We start from the raw sequence: 21960 nt of genomic DNA, 5'->3' as shown, positions 1-21960 counted from the left end.
AATGTGATGTTAAAATACCTCCAATATTAAAAAAAAAAACCTAAAAACAAAAACCTCCCGCTCCCTCATGTTCTCTCTCTCTCTCTCCCTCTATCCTTCTCATTTTCTAAAAAAACATGTTTATACACACAAAGTGTGTAGACAAATGCTAGTCTTTATAATTAAAACAGGATTCACATGTGTCAGTAAATCCTACCTCTATTAGAGAGATTGTCAAATAGATGATAATTGTATCATTGCTATATTTATACATATGAGAATATCAACAATTAAACTTTGCACCTCCATAATGACAATTTAATATCTTATGTCTGTTTGATAACTTTTTTTTTTTTCAATTTCGCCTTGTATTCACTTTTCTTTTTAAATCGTAATTAGAAACTTAACACGCAACTTTTATTTTTTGTCATTAAAATTAATAAATTAAGCAAAATTAACGGACAATATGAAATAAAGAGTGTGTGAAAGCCCATGGTCGGTTGGTGTGTGTTTATGGAGAATGGAGTATTTTCCTTTAAAGTCCCATGTGCTATGCTTCGGAAAATGATTCTCACCGGATCCTTTTCTTAGGGATCCCACAATTATATTCGTTCATCGTACATCATGCTGTTAGAAATCATTTAAAATTTAAATTTAAAATATAAATAGTACCTAACGAGAATTGACCGTACGATATACAATAAACGAACACAATTATTGAATCCCTAAAAAAATGATCCGACAATAATCCTTTTCCCTATGCTTCCTAGTACATAAAGGTAGAATATCCCTCCTCCAGGCAAGAAGTACGTGTGTTCCTACATGAAAACGTGTGAACTCGTGCATCAGGCTCAGGCTAGTGTGGCCGTACGATGATGCACTAGGCGACAAAATCTTACCCCACCCACATACAAGCTTACGTGCGCGCCAACCCAACTTTCCACGTCCATGTGGAGAACAAGTTGAGAAAACTTCCATCACTTGAAAGTTTGGGACAACGATTCTCTCCTGATTTTATTGTTCGATATTAAAGTAATAGAGAATTCGAACCGTTTAAATTGAATTTGATACTTTCTATTAATTCATTTTGCTTGCTCACTTCATACAAATCAAATGCTAAATTTTTTTCTTTTTTTTCCCTTGAATTGTCCTAATTATCTAATATTTAGGTTCCAAACTGTGAGATTCGGAAATGATCCAAATTCTAAAGTTTGAAGCTTGAAAGAGACCCACTCCCTCAAGGGGCCACACGCATTACACACTTGCTTTGCAAGTTGCATAATATTTTAGATTATAATCATTAGATTGCTCAAATTTTTTATTTGTTGACATCAATCAAATTCAAATCAAATACTCCCCATGTTCCCATGGCACCACTTGAGAAGTGGAGAGTTGAGATAGACAAAAGCGATGACGATAGTTTTTTAAGAACTTTAAAGAAAAACTTCCGGTAATGTTTATTTTAACGAAAAATCAAATTTTTACACTAAAAGGTCAATTCTGATACTATTCATTTTATGTTTTATTTTGTCTTTATCTTTAATACTCAAAGTTTTCAAGCTCTTTTAATTAGTTTTCCTATGTTTTCAATCTTTATTTTTGGCAAGTGACATTAAAGAAATGGATGAGACAAGACAATTGCTAAAGCGACCTAGGAATAATGTGCTTTGTTTTCTTTGAGGGAACCTACCGAAGTATTTTAAAATATTTTTTTCACTAATATATTTTTTAGCGTGTCGGGAACATTGCTTAGTTTATCAAGTGTAATAATATAATTGGTTGAAAACTAAAAAAAAAACTAATAATTCAAACCAATTGTATTATGACACTTTGTGTACCAGCTCGTGTTCTTTGGCATATTGAAATTTTTTTCCTATTTATGGCACACAGATGTTGCCATGTGTATTGTAAAAAAATTTAGTATGTTTATTTTTTTATAATGGAAAAATTATGAATTGAAGAATACATGAAAGAGTCTGAATCCTCGTCGGATCCTCTTTGTGAGGATCATAGGGATCCGTGAATCGTGTTCGTTCATCGTATATCGTGCGGTCAAAAATTATTTTAAATATTTTTATTTAAAAATAAACATAAACAGTACTTGACAAAAATTGAACGCACAATGTACGATGAACGAACACGATTCACAGATTCTCAAGATCCTCACCAAAATGACCAGAAGAGGATCATGTTGGTACATGAAAGGAGAGGAGAAATGAAAATGAGATTATCATCTACTCTCCCCATGATTAATATAATTTTTAGTTTTCAAGTGTTAAATTACGTATTACTAAGTCATATATTATTACTAAGTGTTTGCACTAAGAGGAAAAGTAGCAGGCACCAACCGATAAAGCTCTTTCCTCTTAGTGCATACACTTAGTAAGCATGCTACATTTCTCTAACAAATAAGCAAGTAAACTACCTTTTATAATAAGGTAAGCTTCATAGCTCCAAACTAGACAAGACGCTTTTATGCCATTTTTTAAGACAAGAAAGATAAATATAAATAGTATAGGTCATGATGACAAAACCGACAACTTGGTAACATTGGTGGCGAGGGTGGATGCTTGTGATGAATAATTTACATGTATTTCAAGTATTGTAGTGACCAAAACTTGTGTAATAAGGAACATTTTTCTAGACAAGGCTTAAGTTGAACATTTATACATCGAGTAAATTCATGTGCTTTGTATCACCGCATATTCGAACAAAGACGTTTTTAAATTTGCAACTTGTGAGAGTTGTTTTCTGGATCCAAAAGAGAGTACTTGGGTTCTCCCAATAACTAAAAAGTGTATCATGCTTGACTCTAACTGGGGTTCGCGATGGTGGAGAAATTGGATTGGAAAAAAGAGGGCTTCTAGTTGTAAGATATCTAATAAAACCCATTTTGGGATCGCTAAACACACCATAGGTTGTTTGTTGTACTAATTTGAGATTTGGGAAATGTCCAAGAAAAAGGGAAAATGATTAGGAGAATGAATGGAGCCCTATCAATCCCTAATTAATTTATGTTTGGATTACAAGTAAGTGCACTATCTTTGGCTAGGGTTTGAGTCAAGAGACACCATGAGAAAATTTAAAGTCAACTTTTTCTAAATGCATATCCTTTAAGGGAAAGTTTTCTTTTAAAATTATCAAACGTGTGTTCTCAAAACTCAAGCTGCCATAATTTGCTCAACTTATTGTTTTGTCAAAACAACTTGTGCTTTTTATAAAAATTAAGCTGCACCATCCCTAGAAGGAAACATGTTATTTTTCTCTTAATTTGTAAAATTAAAATAATTAAACAAATGTTTTTAGCAATAAGAGAAAAACAGTCCTATCAACTGAGAGCTTCCGCAATAAGAGACGACCATCGACTACTCTGCCCAACCACCTCATAAACATCATCAACAAATTTTGCATCTCAACAGTGTTTAAAATGTATACAAAATTGCCGATATTTTCGTCGAAATATCCAAAACATCAAAGATCGATATGAAGAGGGGGTTAAATGCAAACTTCACCAATGAATATCGACAATATATATTGATTCACTACATAAATTTTACTGTAACTCATTGTAAATTTCGAACTTTTTAATTTTTGTTGAGGTTTTTCTCTAGTTTTGACTAAATTTGAGTGATTTTATATATCCACCCCATTGCAAATTTCCATAATTTCCATTGAAGGCAACTAATTTCGATATCGGCATATCCATAAATTTGCACATCAATATTTCCACATATATTGATATTTTAAACACTGACTCACAATAATAAGAGAAAATTTTAGTAATAGTCTTGCAATTTTAACCCAATTGAAGTGTTGGTCCCTCATCTAAAAATTTGACTATTGGTCTCTTAACTCATTAAAACGTGCAGCTATAGTTCTTTTTGTCAACTCTGTCAAAATGAGTCATGATGGAAGGACTATTGCTACAATTGGGTTAAAGTTGAGGGGACATTCCTACAATTTTCTCATTTTGGTTTTCCATATTTGTGCTTTGAAGAAATATATTTTGACGGAAGTTCTTACGAAGTTGACAAAAATGACCATAGCTACACTGTTTGATGAGTTAGGGGACCAATAGTCACATATTTTAGTCAAGAGATCATTGCTCAAATTCAATTAAAATTAAAGGATTATTGCAACAATTTCCTCGTAAAACAATGTTTCTTACGATTTTTGTCTCCATTATACCTTAGGTCACGCAATAATCGAAATTTAGTTCAAGAATCAAGGAAATAGATCATTTTTGGATCTCTCCTACCAAAGCCCACCAATCAATTAATCTAGGCACTTGAAATTTGATTAAACGGCTAAAATGATTATAACTTTTAAAGGGGGCCCCTGTTTGTAGTCGTTTGATCAAATTTTAAAGGCATAGATTAATTGATTAGTGGGCATTGGTGGAAGATATCTAGAGAAGATATATTTCCAAGAATCACGATGAGAAACTAAATTGGACAAGGAATCGGATCCCCTCTGAACCCAAATAAACTGAGCCTCCTAAGCAAAGGATCCGGACCTTTGAAATTTGGTCCAACATTTATAAATAGGGGATCCTTTAAAGTTGTAATAATTATAGCCGTTTGATCAAATTTCAACGGTCCAAATTCTTTGATCTTTAGATTTAGTTTATTTGAGTTCGGAAGGAATCCGGTTCCATTGGACAAATCATGTCTGACAAGTCATGTGATTAGACCAAGTTTGAATATATTATATTATTTAATGGGAAAGTTAGGTTTGAGGACGAATATGTTATGCAAAAGCAAAAGGCCCATAAATCTATTAGTTAAATGGATAACAAGTGGAATTTCATACATTACTCCAAAGTTGAAAACTCTTACATTTTTATCGAGTGTGTGGCCCATTTCCCACTCTTCCTTTCAATAATTAAAGGGAAGAAAAAACAACTTACTTGTACGCACATGTCAAATTGATTAAATTTACTTAAGTCGATTAGAGTCGTGTGCTTCATCTTTACACTTAAGTTAGAATTTTATTCTCCTCTTTATAGTTTATATTAAATTAAAATATTATTACTAAAAAAATACTAAGTGAGTTGAAAACCTAACCCGATGAGTATATTGTCGGAATCATTTTTTTTTAAAGAAATATATTGTTTTTAATTAGGAAGTAAAGACTTGAACTTAGTTGCAAATGGTATAAATACGACCTTGACTCTCCGAGTCCGTAAGGGATACATAACTATATATATGGGCTAACCATATTAATTTTGTATTGAATTCATTCACGATATACGAACCTAACACTTTCCACTTGCTATTAGAGACGAATACTATTAGACCACTAACCATCAACTTAAAAATTATTAACCACCTGAGCTACAAACTCTTTTTATTATTAAATTGTTAATTTAAAAACCTAAAGATATGGTGGAGTATAAGAGAAATTTTTCAGTATAACCGAAACACGTGGTGATACTGGTACTGATGCGCCACATGTCATTGTACATGCGTTGATACATTACATGTGAAGTATCATCCGTGTTCCAGAAACACCAAAAAGTTTCTCGGAGTATATGATGGCTGATTATCATGCCAATCATGCCATAACAATGTGGATAAACATTGGAACCGAAAGGATAAAAGTTTTTAAACTCTTTTCATTGATTAAAAAAAACGAAAAGAGCTTAAAAACTTTGAATTTTAATAAAAAAGACAAACAAATGTTGTAAATAAATATTACCATGAGTGACTTTTTAAAGTAAAAATGTTCTTAACATTAAAAATGAACAGTACCATAGTATTACGTTAAAACTTCCTTAAACCAAACGATAAAACTTTCCCTTTTTTGTTTTTTCTGCTTTTATTTTTAATAATTTAAACAAAAAAAAATTAATTAACTTATCCAAAAAAGACTAACTTGTTGTTGTTGGATTACCAAAAATTCAATTTAAATAGCACTTGAAAGTTGAAACCACCCCACCCCCTTTCCTCACAAACCAAAATCCAAACCCAGACCCAAAGCCATCCCTCCCTCTCTCAATCATTCTCTGCCCTTTTAGGTTTTTTAATACTTTTATCGTCCAATCATCATCGCTCTCTCCTCTCTCTCTCTAAATAATTTCCAATTGGTTTTTAGAGAGAGAGAGTGGCTGCAGGAGTGGGGAAGGAAGAAAGACTGCTCCCGTCTCTGTGATCGTCTCTTCACTTCGAAGCTCTAGGGTTTGGCTTTGCCTCTGTTAGCTGTTGAGGTAATTTTTAATCCATATTTTGGTTGTAATTTTGTTTTTATTTTTATTTTTTCAGTATTTGGTAAGTTTGATCAAATGGGTTTTTTTGGACTTGCAAAAGTTGTGTATAATATTGCTTCAATCATTTATTGGGTTCCTTTTAAAATATTGAGTATTGGGGTTTGCTGGAAATTGTATAAAATTTGACCAAATTGTATAAATCAATGAGCTTTTTTTGGGTATTTAGATGGCTACTGTGCTAATTAGTTCATACACAAAAAGGAGCAAAGAATTTTCTAATCAGTAATTCCCCACTCTGAGAACTTGAGAGCTTGGACTGAGATGCATTTCTGAGATTTTATGTTATTTTTTTTATAGAATATTTAAAGGCTGTTTGAAACTTTTAGTATAATCTATAAAAGTATGGGTCTTTGATTCCATATAAATTGCTGTTTATATTTGTGAATTCAAGACGAGCATTTATCTCTGGCCGTAAATTGCCCTACCTATAGAGAAATGGACACCTACCCTCCGAACAATATGCTGTTAATTCCTTTCCTAACTGGAATTTGATGTATTTCTATGCCGAGACGTCTTTGATTTCTTGAATCGGGCAATCTGAGTGCTCTAGATGGAAGTTGTTTTTTTTTTTCTGGTGCCAATTCTCAACACTTGGATAAGGGGCTTTTAAATTGGTAAACTACAGTTTGGTTTAAAAGGAAAGGGCTCCTGGATTTTTTTAGGAATGTGATATTTGTTTCTGTGCACCTTTGTGTGGCCTTCAGAATTTTTCTGTTTTGCTTAAATTGTGAGAAAGATTTGAAAATTATGATTGACTTCCGATAAGCTGTATATTTAACTCAATGGTATTACTGTGAACATGATGAAGAGTTTGGGGTTTGATTTTTTTAAGATTTAAACAGAACGGTATTGTGTTTTCTTGAAACTCATTGCTAGAGCACAAGTAAGGTTTGAGTTCCTTTACTCGCAATAATTTCAATGTGCATGCACTGGTTTTTCTCATTGGTCAATAGCATCAGTGTACTCCCATCAATGATATATATATATATATATATTTTTTTTTCCTCTTACTCTTACTTTGTTACCATCACAGAAGTTTAACTCTTATGTATTGTTCACGGTAAACAGGAAAGGGATGCAATGAATCAGTCTTTGAACTTTTCATCTTCTGGTAATATTCTTCAATCGTATATCGTGTATGTAGTGATTATGTGCTATTTGTGATCTGATTGACATATCTGTTAATTTGTCTTGTAGGCTCAACTGAGGTTCCAATGGTGGGCATTCCTAAAGAAGTGGGTAGAGGAGGATGGGGTATTTTATCTGGATCTGGTGCCTACAATGCCTCAAGTGATGCTACCCTCTTTTCAAGCTCACTACCTGTTCTTCCACATCCGAAGTGTATGCGTGAGCTATTGTATAGAGATTTTTAACATCCAGGTTTAGAAGGGAAAGCCTCATGTCTTTTTGCATATGTGCAGTGAACGTGAATGGTACTGAACATGACTTTCAATCTATTGATGATCTTTCGTCTGGCTTAAATAAACTCCACCAAACTTTGGAGGGTAATGATCTGCTTGAAGAAATTGAAACTCATGCAATTGGAAGCTTGCTTCCTGGCGATGAGGAGGAGCTATTAGCTGGCATAGCGGATGATCTTGACCTCAGTGGGTTGCCTGGTTCACTGGAAGACTTGGAAGATTATGATCTATTTGGTAGTGGAGGCGGCATGGAATTGGAAACTGATGCACAGGAGAGCCTGAGAATAAGCATGTCAAAAGTAAGTTTAGCTGACAGTTCTACTGGGAATGGGATGGCTCAATTTGCCCTTCCAAATGGTGTGGGAGCTGTTGCTGGAGAGCATCCATATGGAGAGCATCCTTCCAGAACATTGTTTGTGCGAAATATCAATAGTAATGTCGAGGATTCAGAACTGAGAACACTTTTTGAGGTAGTTTAATCAAGGCAAAACTCCTTGTGTTCATGTTCATACCAGTAATACCCATATCCTTTGTTCGGTTTTCTAATCACCTCCCGAGAAATTGTAATGGATTATATTACTCACCCAATTGATTTTAGCATAAATCTTTCACTCTCTGAGCATAAGATGCACTTCCTGATTTTAAACTGCGAATAGGAGCAATGTATTAATTTGTTTTTGGATGATCTTAAGTATTGACGTTATCTGGCATGTTCTTCTGTGCATAAAAGGAAAATAGTACCTATCACCTGATCTTTTTTTCTTTTCATTTCAAATGATATGGTTCCATTTTAGTTATTCTGCTAGATGACCATAGCCACCAGATTTTATTTTTCATATTGATGTACAGGTTTTACCTATCATACATTTGTACAAGTTTTGCCTCTTACTCATCCGGCATTGTGTATTTGAATCCCAGAACAGTTGTTTAAATAATAAAATCTGATGCATCATCTGACACCATACAGTTTGGAAGATCCAGCTCTTAATTTGTGTTTTCATTTATCTATTTTGTAGCAATACGGTGATATTAGAACGCTGTACACTGCATGTAAACATAGGGGCTTTGTGATGATATCTTATTATGATATTCGTGCTGCTCGAACTGCTATGCGCACATTACAAAACAAGCCTCTGCGACGTAGGAAACTTGATATTCACTTCTCAATTCCAAAGGTCAAAACAACTTTCCAGTACTAAATTAGTTGTTCTTTGACATTCATTTGTATATGTGAAAATATAAATTACAATATTTGCATTCTTTCTCATGTAACACCAGGATAATCCATCAGAGAAGGATATTAATCAAGGAACTTTGGTAGTTTTCAATTTGGATCCATCAGTTTCAAATGAAGACCTCCGTCAAATATTTGGGGCTTATGGCGAGGTCAAAGAGGTGATGATTGTATCTTGCTTCACCCCCTCTATTTCTTGTTTTGTGTTTATTTACTTTTGAAAGTATGAGGCGGTTAACTTTTGTTTCTGGTGTTCATTGTACAAAGCAGATAAGGGAAACACCACACAAGAGGCATCATAAATTTATTGAGTATTATGATGTTAGAGCTGCAGAAGCAGCCCTTAAGTCGTTAAATAGGAGTGACATAGCTGGTAAACGCATAAAGCTTGAACCCAGTCGACCTGGTGGAGCTCGTCGAAAGTGAGTTGACAATATAAATGTTTTGATTTCTTGCTTTGTGATTATTTATTGTGATATTGTTTCTATTTGGTTTCTTGGATTTTGGTTTGTTTATTTGTGTTTGAAGTTTGAACCAACTGTTGGTGTCTTTAATTGATTGTATCCTCTACCTTTTAGCTTGATGCTGCAACTGAATCAAGACCCTGAACAAGATGAATCTCAGAGTTTTCGACATCCAGTGGGTTCCCCGATAACCATCTCTCCACCAGGTAACTTCTCATTGGAGATAAATTTTATCACTCGTGAACATATAAGGGCTTCAACAAATAAATATTTTCTGTTATTGCATTTTTCTTACAAAATGAGGTCAATGCAAAATTCTTTATAGGTAACTGGGCTCAGTTTCACAACCCAATGGAACATAGTCCTGTACGGAGTATTAGTAAATCTCCTGGTTTTGGGACAATTAGTCCAACAAACAGCAACCATTTGTCTGGATTAGCGTCAATTCTGCATCCCCAGACATCAAACACTGTGAAGGTTGCACCCATTGGCAATAACCATGGAAGGGGGAGTCATGCTGATCATATATTTTCCAATACAAACTCATCCCACGGATCTGCATTTCAACAATCCCACTCATTTCCAGAGAACTCAACCCATTTCCAAGGATCCATGCCCTCGTTCAGTCCTTCAACCTCAAGTGGATCTCATGTGGAAACATTATCAGGCCCGCAATTCCTTTGGGGGAGTCCGACTCCTTACTCAGAAAACACCAACTCTTCAGCTTGGCATCACCAATCAGTGGGACATCAACTTACATCCAATGGGAAGGGGCATGCCTTTCCATTCTCGGGTCATAATGGCTCTTTGCTCAGCTCTTCCCATCATCATCATCATCATCATCATCATCATCATGTTGGATCTGCCCCATCTGGTGTTCATTTAGACAGCCGCTTTAATTACTTTCCAGAGTCACCAGAAACATCTGTTTTGGGTCCCGCTGCCTATGGAGGCATGAGTTTGGGCCCCAGTCGTGGAAATTTTATGATTAACATGGGTGCTCGTGCTTCAAGAAATAGTGGCATATCCATACTGGGAAACATGTCTGAAAGTAGTTTGTCAAGCTTTAAAATGGTGGGCTCACCGAAGCTTAGCCCTGTATTTTTAGGGAATGGCCCGTACGCAGGACTGCCACCTACAAGCATAGATGGTTTGATTGAGCGTGGGAGGAGCAGACGAATGGAGAATAATGGGACCCAGATTGATAGCAAGAAGCAGTTTCAGCTTGATTTGGATAAGATTGTCTCCGGGGAAGATACTCGAACAACATTAATGATTAAAAATATTCCAAACAAGTAAGACTGACGTCTACAATATTTCATGTATTTATCATATTTGACGGCCATTATCATGATTTTCGTATTCTTGTTGTCATTAGGTACACCTCGAAAATGTTACTTGCTGCAATAGATGAAAATCACAGGGGTACTTTTGATTTTCTCTATCTGCCAATTGATTTTAAGGTAATTTTTGGTTTCCTTAAGAGTATGTTTTGATACTTTGTATGCGATAATATATTTTCATTTATTTTATTCTACAATTCTCCCTTGATTGATATTTACTCTTTATGTGCAGAACAAATGCAATGTGGGCTATGCATTTATCAATATGCTGTCTCCTTCACACATCATCCCATTTTATGAGGTGCTTTTTCGTTTTTCTTTTTGTTCTTTCACCACTTTGGATTTTATATTCAATTCTTTGGGTTATTTCTACATCATTGTATTCATTGAACGATATGCATACTGTCAATTTGAGCCTTCTCCTTGAGAAACTGAAATGGTATCGGCATGGTAACAGGATGTGTTATTAATGTACACTTCCATTTTTCTACAGGCGTTTAATGGAAAGAAGTGGGAGAAGTTCAATAGTGAGAAAGTTGCCTCCTTGGCTTATGCTCGAATCCAGGGGAAGGTGGCTCTTGTAGCGCACTTTCAAAATTCAAGCCTAATGAATGAAGACAAACGTTGTCGTCCGATTCTCTTTCACTCAGAGGGTTCTGAGGCTGGTGATCAGGTAACACAGTAAACACTACAGGAAAACAATGGCTTCATGAAACTTGTAGTGATTAATGTGCTAGCATTTTCTTTGATTCTTTGCTTCATAAAACTAGTTTAATTGTTTTGATATTCCATACATTTGAAGACATATTTGATAAGCATTTGTTCTATCTAGATCATCCAAGAGCATCTTCCTTCCAACAATTTGGACATCCAGGTTGGTCAGGAAAAGGAGTCGGACTCTGATTCATCAGGAAGCCCAAAGCGTGGCTTTGACGAGAAGCCAGATAAGAGTTAACAGTGTATCAAAGCAGATGCCAGGGCTGAATTTGGTGGTGGCCGTGGCTTCCAACAATCATACACTATCAAGTATATATATGTACAAGTCGGAGAAGTACGGGATGCAGAGTTTCTTTTGTAGCTCCTTTTAGTAGTATCTTCTAGAGTGTTTGACTGGAAACATCCGGCAGCGTTTTGTTTATCTGCAGTTAACGGTCACATGAGAGAACGATAGTGCATGTCGACGAATCCAATCCTCCCTGCTGACAGCAGTTGCCGCCGGTTGTGCAGGTTTCTGATTTTTGGGCTCATTTTTGTTGTTCGACTTCGGGGTGTGGATAAGGTAGCCTGCAAATATGATGTGCATATAGGTATCTGAGTACATGTGTTTTGAGGGGGGGGGGGGGGGGTGGTTATTTGACATGGGGTACAAAATTGTATAGTGGGGGAAAAACCTGCTGCTTTTTGGCGTTATTATTTTGTTGCAGTTCTTGAAATGGAAAATTCAAATGTTTATTTGAGATTGTGATTTCTCAGCTCCAAATTAATTATCGAAAGGTTATCAAATGTGTAGTTGAATATTGAAACGGGAAGTGATTTTCACGCACCCTTTGTTTCGTATGCGCATCCTTGCATATTTTTAACCTTCAGATTGAACAAATCGGAGATGAATCCGTGGACAAAGATAATCAGAGGTGTCTGCAAATCATTTTTCAAGACGGAATAGGATCAATTTTTGCGATCAGAGCATTGTGCCCGACTTCTTATACCCAAGTTCGAATCTCCAACTCCAATCAATATATGATCATCTAAAGATTTGCATTCACACAAAATACACAATTGATACATGCTATTTTATTTATTTATTTTAACTCCGCCTGTGTAAGTTTGTCTTACATTGCCGGTCCCAAGCCCGGATAAAGGAGGAGGGGGAGGGCGTCAGGTAGTTGACAGCCGACACTCCTATCTTATGTTGAATCCTTATGATATTTATTTAGTTATTTGTTCTAAACAAGATTGGTAAAATACAATGCCAAACAGATGGAGACTCAATCAACACAGATGCTCTCATCAAATTCAAGTCGTTGTGCTCTCATGAGACACAAATACCCTCTGCCTTTCTTTCTTGTGTTTAAGTTCAATGTTAACGAGGAAGTAGCATTTATCGTGCTCTCTAACATACTGCACCTGACCATTCATTCTGTTCAGAATTTTTCGTGACAGATTTAGTCCGAGACCTTCCTGTGTCGTCCATCTGTTTCCTCCCTCGAACATATCCTGTACAAGCGTCGTTGGAAGGCCTTGGCCGGGGTGTGTCATTCTACACGCACGAGAAGATGAAAAATAGGGTTCAGGGTTTAAGGCTCCGGCTATAAACTTTGTCGAGGACAGGTTGAACTGATGCCAAATTTAGTATATGTGCGTAGTAAAACATAGACCGTTACCTGAACTGGAGGCGGATGTAATTGTTGCCGTCCTGTATCAACTTTAAACCAGGTGAAATTTTAATTTCGACCCAGCCATTCGAGGAAGGTGTGTGATTCACCACATTGAGCAAGAAATCTGACAGAACCAACTGAAGCCGGATTTGATCGCCATGTAAGGACAGTGACTTAATTTCTTCCGGAATCTCATGAAAGAGCTGCAGATTCTTTTCCCTCAGCAAGAGCATTGATTGGCTAATAATGGCGTCCACAACGCTTCCCAACACAAATTCTTCCATGTTCAGCTTCACGCTACTGCATTAACGCGGAGAAGATGTGAGGCGTTGTCACACAGGCTCATCAGTACACTAAAATAGAAACGAAACTGTAGAAATAAAGTTACAACAGTTAACTTACGCATATCATGAACCAACTACGAATACTCACCCTTCGGCTATGCTCTTCACATCTATATCCTCGATGATTGTCATGATTTGTCTTTCGCACGCATTGCTAGTGTCGAGGAATTGCTTCTGATATTCTGAAATAGTTGTACTTTCAAGGAGTCTGTGGGTGAACTGAATACCATTTAACGCGTTTTTCATCTCTTGTCGCATGTATGTTAATTCCTTAAGTTTCAAAGAGCATTCTCCATCCTCTTGTATGCGTCCTTCCAAGGCCGACTGCAAGTCAGGCAAAAAAATTTGCAGGAAACAGAAGCAACCAATTATATTCCCACCTGCATCAGTCCTCTTGTTAGCTGTTAAGAGCGCCTCAACGAACTTCCCCTTTCTATCAAAAAACCCGAACGGAAACTTCTCAATCTCTTTACCACTGATTCCTTGGTACAACATAATCATGAATTTAGTCAGTATATCTTGACCTCTCAGTCGACAAAGACCTCCAAAGATTTCCCCAGGAAGCGTTTTACCAATAACGTTATCTCTTGTCCAACCAGTAAGCTTTTCCATGGCTGAATTCCATTCGGAGCAGCAGGCATTCTCGTCAGATGCAAATATCGGTGGAATCAACGGGTTAAGACTTTGTATGATTGCCTTGTAATCCCCTTGCAGGCGGATGAATTTTTCCATAACAACCTTTTCACAAGTAATATCCTGCCCCACAAAGCATACACCGACAACATTCTTTGCAGGACTCCTACTTGTGCAAGTGCTGGCGACAATATAGACAACCGAGTTATGCTGCGAAAGCCCGAAATTTCTCAGTTTTAACTCAACGTTCTTGTCCTCCTCACCTGGATAGTATAGAAGTTAACAACGGTCATATTGTTTGGGAAAATTATTGAGAGGCGTAAGAGAGGACACAAACTAAGCACGAAAATTTCGAAAGTAAATTCCATTTGATTGGCATTCAAATCCTCACAGATAGTAATTTATAACTGCAATCAAAGATTTACCTTGTAAGGCTCTGCGTAAAAGATTTTCAACAGCTTCACGCGAGTCCTCGTAAACAATCTCATTAACTAGGGACTTCCCCATCGCTTCGCTATCTTGTAATCCTGTCAACTCAGCTATTTTTGCGTTCCATCCATTGATGAGACCATCCGAATCAACCCCGAAAATTGGAACAGAAGCTGTCTCAATCAACTTAACCATTTCACACGCCACGGAACTGAGTTCATCCATCCCCTGCAACTGCATCTCAGCGTCACTCTGTTGCACTGCCTTCGAACCAGTTTCCTCGATATCCTGAAACGAGTCTCTCATGATGAGCTGCAAAGAGTGGATGGCATTAATCTCAGAGATCTCCCAAGGCAAACTTCTAGTTTTTACTATCTCAAGAAAAGCTTTAAACGATGATCTCGGGTGCATCCTTTCACCGTCATCCTTGTCCCCTGGATGATGCTTAGCTCCTCCCCATTTAACTTCCTCTGCCGTGTGGGACCTGAACCAAAACAAGAAATCTTTTGAACTGACCCTTGCGGTAGCCATACCACAAACTGCATTGCCCAGTAAAGGTGCACCGGGGTAACCAGCTTCCGCCAAACTATCGGTACTCAGACCGGTGGAATCCCCATGATTGTTTAGCAGCCACTCTGCTATATCTTTAACCTGTGATTCAGTTGGAGTTACACCCATCAACCAGCATGTCCCACCATAGTACAATGCAGCCCCATCACACTTGACGAGATTCATTATACTCGGAGATTGGGTCACAATACCGGATGGGGAATCACGGAGGAGCATGTCACAAAGCAAGGTTTGTGTTCTGAGAATCTTTTTCTCAGCCAACTGCGATGCCAATTGAAGCTCCATGTAGATTTGCAGCCCAAATGCCTGCATAAGAAACTCGCAAGCGTAGCGAAGAGGAAAAGGGACATGGCGGGGGGAAGTATGGTGGCACACCACCAACCCCCAAAGCTTCGTTGAATCATTACCATTGATAATAACCGCCATCACCAACGAGGCAATCGAGCCCATGTTCGCCATGTACTGTCTGTGGCAGCCGTGTGGAGACCGGAGAGTTGAATTGACCAAGCACAGAGGTTGCTTCAGTTCTTCACTTTGAATGACTTTAACTGGATTCGCATAGCAATCGCAGATCATACGCACGCGATTCTGCTTGAACAAGAAACGGGCAGCTTGAGGGATATCCGTGGCAGGGTAATGCAAACCCAAATAAGACTCCAAATCCGACCTTCTAATTTCAGACACAACCTCACCGTGATCATCGTCATGGAACTTATAAACCATAACTCTGTCATATCCAGTAAGCTTCCGAACATCTTCTACAACTGTGTCACACAACACACCAAGGTCCCCTCCAGGGAGAGACTGAAGCCTAGAAATTGCGCGAACCGCGAGCTTCTGTGACTGTACGGCCCCTGCAAGTGACAATGCAGGATCACCAGACTTAGCAGGCTCCAAATCAACCACAATCCCCACATCAATTCTATGCAAAATAGCATAAAATGGCTTCTGGGTACTCCTAGAATACACCCAAATCGGGTTTAACAGCGAAATCTCCCTCGAAGCAGCAGCTTTCGTCAATGAAGCCGCGGAAGGAGGAGTAAACAGAGTTCTACAATCCACCCCAATCAAACCCATTAACTCATTAGACTCGAAAACACTATCCAATTTATCCAAACCGAGCAATTCATGGCAGTTCTCACTAAAACCGATAATTCGAAAAGTAGGTTCTTCAATTGCAAGCATGCAGCCAAAGGATTGGACGAGAGAACCCCTTTGGATTCTCGATAAGTAGGCACTGATTTGCTCCTCGGGGACAGAATCCGGAGGAAAAAGCACTGACCTTGTGTAGTTGAAGGACTTACCGGAGACGGCAGACTGCTCGTACTCGGCCAAGAGGTTGGCGTCCTCCCTGTAGTGAGCGATTGACTTGTCGGGTCTGGCAGCAGCGGGGGTGGGTTTCATGTTGCTTGTGGCGGAGGAGGAGGAGAATGCGGCGGCGCGTGTTCTGTCACTGCTTTTTTCAAGCTCCATTTGGAGTGCTTTTGGGAAGGAGAAGGAGAAGGAGAAAGAGGAGAAGTGCTTTCAGTGGGAAGTGCTTATTCATGTGGGGGTTGGAAATGGAAAAGCAGGATAGTATGAGTGGTATGGCTAGTTCTGTACTTGGTGCTTCGGTAGTTGATGTTGGTTGGTCATGCTACTGCTTGGACCTTCCTCACGTCCCTGTCATCGTTTTCGCGGTTTACAATTTATCTCCTCCATACGCTTAAGCGTGTCTGATCATCCGTTCCTAATCATATGTTATTTGGCTCAACAGTCCACTTCTCTGTCGTCCTCCCCTCTCTCTCTCTCTCTCTCTCCAGTTTGCGTTCCTGTATTTTCCGCCATGCAAATTGCACGACGCGTCACCTCAATATCAAGGGCTTTAACACATACGTATAAATATATAAAAAACTAAAAAGAAGAGAGAGAATAAAAACTATAAAAAGTGTGGGAGTTGGAAAATTCAGTTTTCTTCGAGTACCGGTAACCGTCTAAAGTCGTTCTCCACTAAACAAGAAAGGATAATAATAGGGGGATTAAATTTGTATATTAAATTTTATAAATTAAATGACTTTAAGTTGATAATCGGTTTATATTTAAGTGTTGATTAACGTACTTATTTTTTATTGGTGACACATCATTTAGTTTGTAAATTTAGTCAATAAGTTTAGTCTACCTAACATTATTCAACGAAAAATGTTCAAGAAGTGCCCCTTCTTAGGATATGAAATGGTACTCGTTGTTGGATCTGCAATAACATATAACAAAAACTGTTTGAGAATTATTTTATTTTTAACGTTTATGCTACAAATAGATGAAGTATGGAGATGAAAAGAAGGATTTAAGAAGAGTGAATAGAAGGTGGTAGGCAGAGGCGGATGGAAGTAGGAACCAAGGGGATCTTAGGACCACACAAAATTTGAAAAATATATATACGAATGTCTTTTAAGGATCCTCCAAACGTTCGGTACAAATTTTTTTTGTGCCTACTAAATGTTCAATGTAATACATGCTATGTATATCTGGATATGTTTGTTCTTATTTGAAAAACTTGTATTTGACACTAGAACCTCTCAAGATTCAAATCCTAAATCCGCGACTAATGGTGGAATGACACACAGATCGTATTCTAGGTAAATTGTTGCAATGTGTGTGAAAAATTAAAACACACGCCAAAACAAAATTAGTGTAAAATATCTTCATTATGATATCCCTTGCAAGTTTCTTTTCCTCCGCATAGATAATAAGCTGGCTAGTAACATGAGAGAGGAGGACAATTTGACTAACAAAAGAGTAGGACTTCGAATTAACAATTTTACCTATATAAAGTCGGATGATACTCAAATACAATAAAAACATGCTCTTTTGTGAGAAATGTCTGACCACTAGTCTTCGTAAAAAATAGAAAGCAAAAAAAATGGATGTGTTATTCATACATCTCATTTTACTTGTTACACATTCTTTGTTAATTTCTATCAATTGATTTTCTTCAATTTATTTGATCCGACGATCGAGAATTAAAATATGTATAAAAAGTAAAATGAGGTGTCTAAATATCATATCCAGAAAAAAAAAAAAGGAAGGTGACATAAAGTGATGAACCAAACTTATAATTTTTTATTTAGTATTGACCACAAATAATGTAATTTGTGTGGACCACCTGGATGCATAGACAGCCAATACCCGCAACAAAGTCACTTCAAACCACTTTATCGTACTCATAATTTCAGATTAATTTAAGTTTACTTAGCACTTGCTAATTAAGCCTTATTTCTTGGGAATTACGAACTAAACACGGTTTACATTGTCTTCTGATAAGTGGTTTGGGAACAAATAATCAACATGTGGGCCAGGCCCCATATGCTTCACAACCAAAAATCTAGCTCCATATGTACGAACACGTGAGACTGACGATCAAAATAAGCGGGACCTTTTTCCGTACAGCCGGTTCTGAGTTACTTCTTATAGCGTGTTTACATGTGGGGAAAGGATATGACGGAATGAAAGTCATTCGTCATTCCTGGTTATTCCTCTGTTTACCAACTTAAGCAGAATGTACAGTTTTATAGGTCTTATGTAAAATCAGTATTTCGATTCCTGATAGTGTCGGAATTGAATTACGTAGACGAAGGTGATATTTGGATTCCGGGAAGAAGACTTCATCTGGAATCAAAATTTTGTTTTCAAAATGCCCTTCACCTTCAATACTCCTTTCCATCTTCCCATTGCCCTCTGTCATCCTGTCCAACAGCTCTCTGCCCTTGACAACTTCTCGGCCACTCCGTGAAACTACAGTCACCTTCATCATCGACAACAAGTGAGAACGATAGCAAGTGAGTGTTTATGAATCATGCAATGGTGATCAAGAAAATATTGAAATGCCTCAGTTTTTTTTTTTTTTTAAATTATCAAAATAGTAGATTGTTGTGCTTTCGCCACCGGCTGATCTCCTCTCGAGACCTACAAATAGAAAAAATAAGGTGGTCCTGTGATTGTTTTGGTCCACATAAAATGGCATCTCCCTTCCAATTTGTTTTGGTTAGTTTTATTCATTAGCAATGAATGTGTCTCATTATCATTGAGACCAAATAGCTAGCTAAGGATGATGATGTGTACCTCTAAGGTTTGCTAACTTTGAACTTTCTTTCTTTCTTTTTTCATTTGTTTGGCAATTTTTGGGGAAATTTTTTTTGGTAAAGGCTTAATTTCGAAAAGTGATTTCCGCACATTATTCTCTCTTCTAATATTCTCTTATTTTAGATCAAACAAATTAAAGAATCATTTAGAAGTATTTTTAAAATGACTAAAAGTGGTTCTAGAGAAAATATTTTTGAGTTTCAAAAGCACAGAAATGTTTTTTGCAAGAAGCACAAGTTATGTGTTTCTTGTATAAAACACTTGAAGTGCTTTTCCAAAATTTTATTTTATTTTTAATAAGGATTGGTTTCAGAAACATTTTCTCCGAAAACATTTTTAGCAAATTTAAAAAGACTTCCATACGAGCTTCAAGATAATTATGAAACATATACACGAGAGTGGGGGAATGTAATACCCCGTATTTAAAAAAAAGGTTATATAAATGTGTGTGTACGTACTTATATCTATTTCAAATGTAATGATTTTTTTTAATTTCCTTTTACATATTATAAGTACAAGAACTTGTATTTTTGACATGTAAGTTAGTAGGGATTCTTTCACCACAAAAATATATTTTTGTGCCTAACCAGTACTTTCATACTCAAATGTCTCCAACCAGAGAGGGTTCTATTTTTTTGGCATCCTCATCATAATTTTGTAACTTTGTCCAGTAACTGTGTATCTTATATGTATATATGTATTAATTTGAAATGTTAGGGTTTCTACTTACCCTTTTCATGCCAATAGCAACTAAGTTACCCTTGCTAGCCTTTTTGATCTTTAATTAGTGAAGTGTAAAAGGGTTGGAGAGTTAAGCTCCGAGAGGTGGGAATTTTCTAATAGAGTTAGCTTGATTTTTCTCCAAAGAATGAGGAGAAAGTTTGACACACCCCGATCGAGATCAAGGCATGCTGGCCGTCACGTGAGAGTGATATAGCCATGTGCACAATGCGGAAGTAATAATGATAAGAAATATACGAATAATTAAAAACCAAATTACTAGAGTGCACTACTAAACAGGAAGTGATAGGAGTTAGTTACAAAAGTAAACACTCCCTATCATAGTATAATAAGTCTAGGTGCAGTCCAGTAGGACAAGTACTAGTTATACAATACCAAGAATGTCCTACTATTATTTAGATAGGTCAGAACTGCCGACGCCCTCAAAGCCATCAACATCAAGCTTACTTAAAACCTGAGTGGGCAAAAACAAATGTTTTACAAAACCATTTCATTTATCAACATATCTAACCCCTCGCTGTAAAACATGTATAATTTTTCCCAGAATCAAGATATAAGCATATACATAAATATATATGAAATCATATCAATTCAATTTATACTTCACATAATCATATTCAAATGTATGTCATGCCAAGATATAATAGAGTAAGCAATTCAGGTAAGAATAATTTCATAGAAATATAACATGTGAGCCGGAACCCTTATGGTAGTCTGTACAGCTGGATTCATAGCTCAAAAGTCACTCTACCCGGAGTCACTACTATGACCTATACGGCAATATACTGCACAAGAGTCGAAACCAAACAAAAAAGTCTATACGACACTAATGGGTGTAATACAATCATGCTCAATACTACTCTCACATAATAGCTGGCGCGATAAATCGCTAGTCACCTACGAGTGGAAACCATAAATAAGGTCTGTACGACAAGACTGTGCACCTAAATTAGATCCAATATGAGCATATGGTGCGGGAGGTGACATAATAAATAGGCATGTGCCATATCTATGGCTAAATCATAATCATCCTAAGTGCAGTTTTACGAGCTCAACATTATTCAATCACATATCGCATCATAGATGATTAACATAACCAAACACAAATTACCTGAGCTTACCTGAGCATCCACAACACCACACACACACACATATATATATATAAAGCCTTACATATCAATCATGTATGAATTTTAAACTTATATGCATGACAATTATGTCATATTATTATTTAAACACATATTTCTGGGAAAATATCAAGTATATAAATATATTCTGAAAACCAAAAGCCCACTCACTGGTATGTCGATGGGTCGTAACCCCCGAGTCGCCCGTGGATACGCTCGTCCTCGGGATAAGTCTCACTTATATGCGAATTAACTATAAAAACATTATTTTAAAGCACATAGGTAAAACTAGTTAATAACTTATCATACATAGCTCAAAATGGGTATATGAATATACCACAGTGACCTACACAACCTTATGATCATCCCCAAATTTTCAGAAAAAATTTTGGAAGCTTCAAGCGCCCCCACGCGCCGTCACACAAGGAATCCTGACGGATTCCCAAACTGCCGTTAGGAATATTTCCTGGAATATTCAATTAAAACCCAACGGTAACCGTCCAAACTAATTGACGGCGTCAGCATATTCCGTAAAAAATGACGGATTATTCTCTGTCTTATCCGGCGAGTCGCCGGTGACTTCGCCGGTTTCTAGAAAAATACTTAAATCGTCCTAACTTCTTTATTTTTGCACCATTTTTCATGAAATTTGAACCATTGGAAAGCTAACAACATGTAGAATCACGTTATACCATTTTTAAGCCTTGAAATCCATTAGAATTTACCTGAGGAAGCTCGATAATCCGGTCAACTTTGAAACTATCCCGACATCCAAATTTATCCAACGAACCACCCCGAGCCTCCTTAGGACCTCCTAAAGCTCTCTATGAGCTTGAAATTCCCTGAAACCAACATATTTACGTCCAAATGAATAGTGACCAAAATCGGAGCTAGGGTTTCCACGTGAAATCGA

At 37.0% G+C, this 21960-nt stretch overlaps 2 protein-coding genes across 3 annotated transcripts; one reads left to right on the top strand and one right to left on the bottom strand.

Annotated features, from left to right (window-relative positions):
- Window positions 1-5900: 5900 nt before the first annotated feature.
- On the top strand, window positions 5901-12252 carry LOC126622070 (protein MEI2-like 5). Its single transcript, XM_050290725.1, has 13 exons — window positions 5901-6187; window positions 7316-7358; window positions 7445-7588; window positions 7669-8138; window positions 8685-8843; window positions 8947-9063; window positions 9173-9324; window positions 9481-9572; window positions 9692-10661; window positions 10745-10829; window positions 10942-11010; window positions 11203-11382; window positions 11542-12252. Exons 2-13 carry the CDS (start codon window positions 7328-7330, stop codon window positions 11662-11664), a joined length of 2592 nt encoding a protein of 863 aa, XP_050146682.1. The 5' UTR covers window positions 5901-6187; window positions 7316-7327; the 3' UTR covers window positions 11665-12252.
- A 226-nt stretch (window positions 12253-12478) lies between these two features.
- LOC126622069 (phytochrome E-like) lies at window positions 12479-16877 on the bottom strand. Of its 2 annotated transcripts, XM_050290724.1 has the most exons (5): window positions 16365-16876; window positions 14487-15914; window positions 13517-14324; window positions 13091-13384; window positions 12479-12966 (listed from the first exon to the last, which is right to left on the bottom strand). In XM_050290724.1, exons 1-5 carry the CDS (start codon window positions 16531-16533, stop codon window positions 12723-12725), a joined length of 2943 nt encoding a protein of 980 aa, XP_050146681.1. In that variant the 5' UTR covers window positions 16534-16876; the 3' UTR covers window positions 12479-12722. The 2 variants fall into 2 exon arrangements, with proteins under 2 accessions (XP_050146681.1, XP_050146680.1); XM_050290723.1 differs by having other exon boundaries at window positions 14487-16877.
- Between the last annotated feature and the right edge of the window lie 5083 nt (window positions 16878-21960).

The sequence above is a fragment of the Malus sylvestris genome, chromosome 5, assembly GCF_916048215.2.
Source record: "Malus sylvestris chromosome 5, drMalSylv7.2, whole genome shotgun sequence".
Lineage (NCBI taxonomy): Eukaryota > Viridiplantae > Streptophyta > Magnoliopsida > Rosales > Rosaceae > Malus > Malus sylvestris.
Note: the sequence above shows the minus strand (reverse complement) of the source record. Positions and strands in the feature narration are given on the sequence as shown.

Bases quoted from the DNA above. Each gene is read 5' to 3' on its own strand.
- LOC126622070 (XM_050290725.1), top strand. From the start codon at position 7,328: ATGAATCAGTCTTTGAACTTTTCATCTTCTG. The intron at 8,139-8,684 runs GTAGTTTAATCA...TCTATTTTGTAG, and splicing joins AACTGAGAACACTTTTTGAG to CAATACGGTGATATTAGAAC. The intron at 9,325-9,480 runs GTGAGTTGACAA...TCTACCTTTTAG, and splicing joins CCTGGTGGAGCTCGTCGAAA to CTTGATGCTGCAACTGAATC.
- LOC126622069 (XM_050290723.1), bottom strand. From the start codon at position 16,533: ATGGAGCTTGAAAAAAGCAGTGACAGAACACGCGCCGCCGCATTCTCC. The intron at 13,385-13,516 runs GTGAGTATTCGT...GCGTTAATGCAG, and splicing joins GTGAAGAGCATAGCCGAAGG to TAGCGTGAAGCTGAACATGG. The intron at 12,967-13,090 runs GTAACGGTCTAT...TCGTGCGTGTAG, and splicing joins TACATCCGCCTCCAGTTCAG to AATGACACACCCCGGCCAAG.